The sequence below is a fragment of the Emiliania huxleyi genome (assembly GCF_000372725.1).
Source record: "Emiliania huxleyi CCMP1516 unplaced genomic scaffold EMIHUscaffold_26, whole genome shotgun sequence".
In the NCBI taxonomy this organism is placed as follows: Eukaryota; Haptophyta; order Isochrysidales; family Noelaerhabdaceae; genus Emiliania; species Emiliania huxleyi.
Genome location: NW_005200088.1, coordinates 752,298 through 759,380, shown reverse-complemented (window position 1 = coordinate 759,380; position 7,083 = coordinate 752,298). Strand labels below are relative to the sequence as shown.

At 62.7% G+C, this 7,083-nt stretch overlaps 1 protein-coding gene across 1 annotated transcript in view; it reads left to right on the top strand.

Annotated features, from left to right (window-relative positions):
* EMIHUDRAFT_206401 (hypothetical protein) overlaps positions 1-287 on the top strand; it is a gene marked incomplete at both ends in the record, with an annotated part of 747 nt that extends 460 nt beyond the window's left edge. Inside the window, one exon of the mRNA XM_005777590.1 lies at positions 21-287. Coding sequence (XP_005777647.1) covers positions 21-287 — 267 coding nt within the window. The remainder of the gene's footprint in view (positions 1-20) is intronic.
* Positions 288-7,083: the final 6,796 nt, after the last annotated feature.

Genomic DNA, 7,083 nt, shown 5'->3' with positions numbered 1-7,083 from the left:
TGCAGCGTCGCCGGCCGCAGGCCAAGGAGCTCGGCTCCTCGAGAGCACCGACGGACGACGATCGGCTCCTCAGCAGTGGGACGCCGAGCTGGAGGCTCGGCCCGGAGCTCGCGCGGGCACGTGGAGCTTTCCGCTCGGGCCAGCAGGAAACGGGCGCCCCGCACAGCGACGCCCGCCGTAGAGTGCCGAGAGCTCGGCTCGACGCGAGCGCCGAGGAAAAGCGATCGGCTCCGCAGCAGTGGGACGCCGAGCTGGAGGCTCGGGCGGGAGCTCGCGCGAGCACATAGCGAGGTGCGTGCGCGGCGGCGTGACACAGGTGAGCGGGCAGCTGGCGCACATTTCGACTGTGGGAGCTGCCAGGAGTTTGCTCTCTCCGTTCACACCCCTTTGCAGAAAATCCACAAAAATATCTTCCTTCGGGGACACAGGATTCCAGAAATGGTTGTGTACACAGGATTCCAGAAATGGTTGTGTCCCCGCTCCTCGCTCGCCCGGGCGGAGGGCATGGCCGCGGAGGAGGCGAGTACGCGCTGCCAGGCCTTCCGCAGACAGCCTCTTGGCCAGACTGAGGGTCGGCTTTGTGTGGCGTGGCCCGTGCGCTGCGCTGCACAAGGCTGCGTAAACTGCGGGAGCATCCTGTGCTTCCTTTGAGAAGTGCGCACCTCCTGCAGCTGGTGGAAGGCCGTGCCGCCGCTCGTCTGCTCCGTGGACAGGGCGGGGAGGCGGTGCCGCAGCGCCGCAGCGTCCGCTGCACGCCGGTGCAGCACTCTGCTGCCTGGTGGGCAGCATGCTGGTGCTGTGCGCGACGTTTTCGAGGCTGCAGTGGCGCTGCACCGCGAGCCACGGCGAGTGGCACGCAGCATGCGCGGCGCCGCGCTTGGCCCGGACAGCGCCAGAGAGTGCCCTCGATGGGCCAGCCTGCGCGGCGCGAGCGCCGCACAAGCTGACGCATCGTCTGCCATTCTCTGGTCGACGGCGGTCAATCTCACGATTGTCGATCAAAACCGGCGGGCTTTGTGACGCCGTTTACGCAATCGTTTTTTGGCCTCGCTTTCTCTTTTGCTTGGTTTTATTTTGTTTTTTCTTTTGCGAAGCGACGGAGGGGGGGGGCGGGCGGGCGCTAACTATGGGCAACTACATGTCGAAGGTTCGAGGTCGACTACTCGCCGCCTGGGTCGTTTGGGGCGCGCGGCTCCGTCGAGGACCGGGCGCGCCCCTCTCCCGGCGCGGCGTAGGTCCCACTCTGACGTATAGAGGGGAGGCACGGACAACGGCCCAATTCATCAATTCCACTCATCTTCTGGTGCCTAGCCCCGTGCAGCGGCGGTCCGGCAGGCTGCCCCCAAGGCCCCCTGGGCCGCTGCGGGTTTTGGAGTTATGCTTTGGCACAGCTTCGGCGATGGCGGCCCCTCTCTGGGGCTTGCATAGGCGGGGAGTCTCCCTCGCTGGTCTCCTCATTCCCTTTTTCTTTTTCTTTTGAGCTGGGTGTGCCGCCGCGCGGCGCTCGCGCGGCGGCGGTGTGTGTGGGGGGGGGGGGGGGGGGGGGGGTCCGGGGCCCCCAAAAAAAAAGTTCCTAAAATTTTTTCGTTTCCCCCGGGGGGGAACCAAGAAGGGGGATGGGCGGTCGGCGTCGAGTAGAGCAGCAGGCGCGTACGGGGTAGCCGTCACTTTCCTGCCTCACAAGGGCGGGGCTGTCCCGGAAAGTGAGAGACGCCGGGCAGCGTGGCGCATCATTGAACCCTCCCATACGTGCTCGTACTCCTCCTACGCTGTCCCATCTCCTCATCTCTTTCCCACCTAGGCGGGGCGGGGGTCGGGGGGGCGGCGGGTGCGGGTGCGAGGTGCGGTGCGGTGCGTGCAATCGTGTGTTTGGCGTCATGTCGTGTGTGCCTTCGCTTGTTCCTATTAACAACGAAGTCTAGCTCAAAAAATCCCCGCTGTGTGCACCCTCCTAGGGGTCAGGGCTCTCTAGCCCGTAGCCCGATCCCGATCATCCGGCCCGCTCTTTCTTTTTTTCAAAAAAAGAAACGACGCAACCGGCAAGAGGAAACATACATACGTCCAGCTAAAGTTCACTTATTGTGCCGCGTCCTGTGCCCCCGAGTTCATTTTATTTTAGATTAACATGGCGCCGCAGGATCCCCGGGCCGTCCGCGAAAGAAAGGGTGAGTCGAAATGTATGTAGTAAGGTGAAGAACAGTCAGGCTCGGACTGGACACCAACGCGGTATGGGTGGACGCAAGACAGATGATGACGACACGCACGAGCGACACACAGACACAAACAAGCTCACAAGACACAGTCGAAAGCGTCACCCCTGCGGGTACCCTTCCACGAGAGCGTGTCAACGCCGAGGGAGACGCCGGAGGTTCCCAGCGATGGTCGCCAAGACGCCGCTCCTCTCTCTAGTTGTGCGGTGTGGTGCGATTGTCACCTCGCGCCGACTGACTGCGCGGGCCGTCGACGCGCCAAGGATCTCGGCGGGCTCCGAGCACACCTGCGGCATCAGGGAGGACAACTCGCTCGTAGAGTGCTGGGGCTACAACGGCCTCGGCCAGACCACTGTCTCGCCAAACGTGCCGTACACGCACATCTCGGCGGGCGAGTACCACACCTGTGGCATCAGGGAGGACAACTCGCTCGTAGAGTGCTGGGGCTACGACCTCGGGACCACTGTCTCGCCAAACGTGCCGTACACGCACATCTCGGCGGGCGGCTACCACACCTGCGGCATCAGGGAGGACAACTCGCTCGTAGAGTGCTGGGGAAGCAACGGCTTCGGCCAGAGCACCGTCTCACCAAACGTGCCGTACACGCAGATCTCGGCGAGCATGGGCCACGCCTGCGGCATCCGGGCGGACACCTCGCTCGCAGAGTGCTGGGGTTGGAACGAGTACGGCCAGACCACGGTCTCGCCAATCGTGCCGTACACGCAGATCTCGGCGGGCGAGTACCACACCTGCGGCATCCGGGCTGACACCTCGCTCGCAGAGTGCTGGGGTTGGAACGAGTACGGCCAGAGCACCGTCTCGTCGAACGTGCCGTACACGCAGATCTCGGCGGGCTACCACCATACCTGCGGCATCCGGGAGGACACCTCGCTCGCAGAGTGCTGGGGTTCCAACAACGACGGGAATGGCAACTACATCGGCCAGAGCACCGTCTCGCCAAACGTACCCTACTCGCAGATCTCGGCGAGCATGGGCCACACCTGCGCCATCCGGGCGGACAACTCGCTCGCAGAGTGCTGGGGCTGGAACAACTACGGCCAGAGCACCGCTCCAGCGCCACCTCCTTCTCCTACCCCATCGATTCTGATCATTGTGCTTGTCGCAGCCGCGTTGGTTGTGCTCGTTGCTCTCGGACTGGCCTGTCTCTTCTACTTCAAGGTGATCCGCAAGCAGGCAACTGAGCCTCCGGTCAAGACGCCTTCAACCGTGACGCAGGCGGTCTAAGCTCGCGCCCCAAGTACGCGTCCTATCCCCTACCCCGCTGCACCGCACACATCAGCACACCCCCAGTCCCCACAGGGGAGCCCCCTCTAACTAAGCGCGACTCTCCGTTAACAGAACGGTAATGCCCTCTCCGTGCTCCGTCGTAGCACACCACGGCACTCAGCATAAAGAACCGCACTCACCCGGATATGCGACGGTGGCATAAGGTGACTGATACACCGTTGCAGTCTGTCCTGTGTGCTGTGAAATCGTGCGTGTGCGACAGCCTTCGCTTGTGAAATTCTTTTTCTTTTTATGTTGTGAGTGTATATGATCTGGAGCTGACCACACACCCCTGCGCGGTCCGGTGACCCTCTAGAGTGTCCGACTGAGTGTGAATGCCGCTGAGACTGGTGAGTACCTATACGACCCGAACTACACGCCGACGCGGGACATCGAGCAAGTGGTGGTCCACACGCTAAGCGCAATGTTCAAACCGACCTCTGTCGAGCCTGAGCTCACAGGCAGCGAGGGGCTGTAAGGTAGAGTAGTGAAAGACCTTCCCTGGGTCTGTCTCTCACACCTCCCTGTCGTCGCATGCGAGGTTCTTGTTTCTTATCACCCTACTGTGAAAGGAACAGCTGGAGGGACGACTTTCATGGCGGCCTGCATTTCCGTCCTCGCCTTGCTTCGAGCAGTTGCCGTGGCTGCGCATTCTCATGCGCAACGCGTGCTTGACTTTTCGGAGGCCAACACACGAGTCGTCATGCACCTGAATGTCGACACGGCCTACAGCAATCAGACGATGGCGTCGCTCGCCCGACACGTAATGTTGGCAAATGGACGACTGAGCATCACTCCTGGTCGGCTTGGCGTCTCGAGAGCTAGCGTGACCATCCTGCTCGCGCACCTGCTGAACGTTGTGCACATGGACACCGCTTGGCCAAATCACTGTCAGTACGCCGTGCTGCAGGCCTCCAACATGCTGTGGGTGCAAAGTGGCTGGGAGGCATCTGTGCGGCAGCTGCGCTGCTCGGCGAGTCCAGCTCCGCTCGCGACGAACGCGGCAACGCGCAAGGTGCGCAGCGTTCCATTCTACCAAACGATTTCGCCGCACGTCGACCGTGGGCGACACGGATTTGCTTACCACGAGGGAACCTTTTATCCACTGTCGGTCTTGCGAGCCTTCATCGGCCACTTTGAGAAATTTGTCGCTGCCGAATGGACCACCTCGAGGTGGAGCCACCTCAAGAGCTCCACTCCCACATGGACCAACCCGCAGACTACTCTTCTCGCCGCGTTGACAGCCGAGGCCGCGTCCTCCCCACCTGCTCAGCGCAAGCTCACGCTCATGCTGCAAGCTTGGACGAAGCCGCTGCTCTATCCCGAGGAGGTGCTGCTGCCAACGTGGAGTCTGCAGCGTGTGGAGTGCGAGCCGCTGCGCCCACGCCCATGGGACGCACAGGACTGGCAGCTTTGCTGGCGCTCGAGAGATGAAGTCCGCAAGGGGGCAGTCGATCGTCTCGCCGGCGCAGCTCCGCGAAGTGCTTGCCAACCGGAGTCACCGGTTCTACGCGGTGAAGCGCGTGCCACGCGGTGCTGAAGGGCATCCGGTGGTCGTCGCCATCCGCGCCCTGGCGCGCACACGCACCAAATAAATAAACAAAGAACTGGAGAAACCCAAACAGGCGGCGACGTGGCATACGAGCTCGTAGGTGAAGGAGGCGTGTATCGCGCGCCTTGCGGGGGGGGCGCGGAAAAGAGGAACCTCTTAGCGCCATCGCCACGGTGCTGCATGCAGCGCCGGGCGACGACGGCTTACCGCCTCCCGGTCCCCCTCGGCACACCTCCGCTGCTTAATGTTTGGCGACTCGAACCCGTGAAGCTTCCCCGTGCGCGGGTCAGCCTGCCAGGGCCACGTATCCACGCAAGCGTGGTCCGCGCGCATGGCATACAGGCGTCCGCCAGACAGCGCAGAGGCTAGGCGACCGGGGAAGGACTAGCTCAAGGGCAACACAGCGTCACCAGCCGTTGGCGCGCAGAACGAGTCTGCGCCCCCCGGTTGGGACGAGTGCGCGACGCGGACGAACCGCTCAATGAGGCGGGCACAAGTTCCAAGGAAATAAAATAACGGACTCTCAGAAGATTGGTAAAAAGGTATCAACACAACCCCCTCTCCCCATTCTCCCAGTAAGCTAAAAGTACGTACAGGGAGAGAGAGAAAGAGAGAGAGAGACTGTTAGGAATCTTCGCGCGTCGTGTCTTGCCCGCCAAAAGAAAGCCAATTCTTGACTTGGCTGCGGGCGGCCTTCTCTCGAGGTCTCGAGATACACAAAGCGGCCAACGTCGTGTCTATGTTTCGCACCAAAGTTAGTGCACACCCTGGCAGAGATACCTCATATGTCGTCGAGCGTGCCTCAGCCAGAGGCGCCGCACGACGCGGTGTTGCGAGGCGACGAAGCGGCAGTGCGTTCGTTGCTAAAGAGAGGCGGGCGAGCAAACGCCACGCGCGAGATGGGCGAGGTAACCGGCGTTACCCTGCTGATGGACGCCACCGGCTACGGCCACGAGCGGGTGGCTGCCTTGCTGTTGCAGCACGGCGCTCAAGTCAACACGCAGGACAGCAAAGGCGGCACCGCGCTGATGCTCGCCGCTGGCAACGGCGCTAAGGTCAACACGCAGAGCAGCAAAGGCATCGCCGCGCTGATGTACGCTGCCACCAAAGGCAACGAGCGGGTGGTCGAGCTGCTGCTTCGGCACGGAGCGGAGGTCAACAAGCAGGACATCCAAGGCTGGACCGCGCTGATGCTCGCCGCCCAGGATGGTCACGAGCGGGTGGTCGAGCTGCTGCTCCAGCGTGGCGCTGAGGTCAACACGCAAGAGAACAATGGCGTCACCGCGCTGGTGGCCGCCGCCTCCAACGGCCACGAGCGGGTGGTCGAGCTGCTGATTCGGCACGGCGCGGAGGTCAACAGGCAGAACAGCGACGGCTGGACCGCGCTGATGGACGCCGCCATCAAAGGCCACGAGCGGGTGGTCGAGCTGCTGCTCCAGCGTGGCGCTGAGGTCAACAAGCAGGAAAGCAATGGCGGCACCGCGCTGATGTTCGCCGCTGGCTACGGCCACGAGCGAGTGACATGCGCACTGCACCGACATCCAGCCAGGCTCCCGCGTCGACGTTGACGCTAACGAAGAGAGGCGCGTTGAGCCGGCGCAAGGAGCACGTCTCACTCACACCACCACTGACGGCCTCCCACTTCTCGGCCGCAGCTTTTCACAACGTGGTACCTTCGGCTCCTCGTCGCTAGCATCATCAGCGAGTACACCCTGCCTCTCGCCGTTTGCCCTGGCGAACGCGCGAACGTGGCCGTGCTGATTGTCTACCGCCGCGTGGCTGTGCGAGATCTAGACGTGCACACCCCGCACGCCACTCGGCTGTGCTTGCGCAGCAGACGGCGTGGGCGGCTGCGCAGGCCCCTGGCCGCGGAGGAGGAGGCTGGCCCGTCTGGCGGTGTGCTGGCGGTTGGAAGTAAGAGGGAGAGGGAGAGGGAGAGGGAGAGGGAGAGAGAGAGAGAGAGAGAGAGAGAGAGAGAGAGAGAGAGAGAGAGAGAGAGAGAGAGAGAGAGAGAGAGAGAGAGAGAGAGGAGGA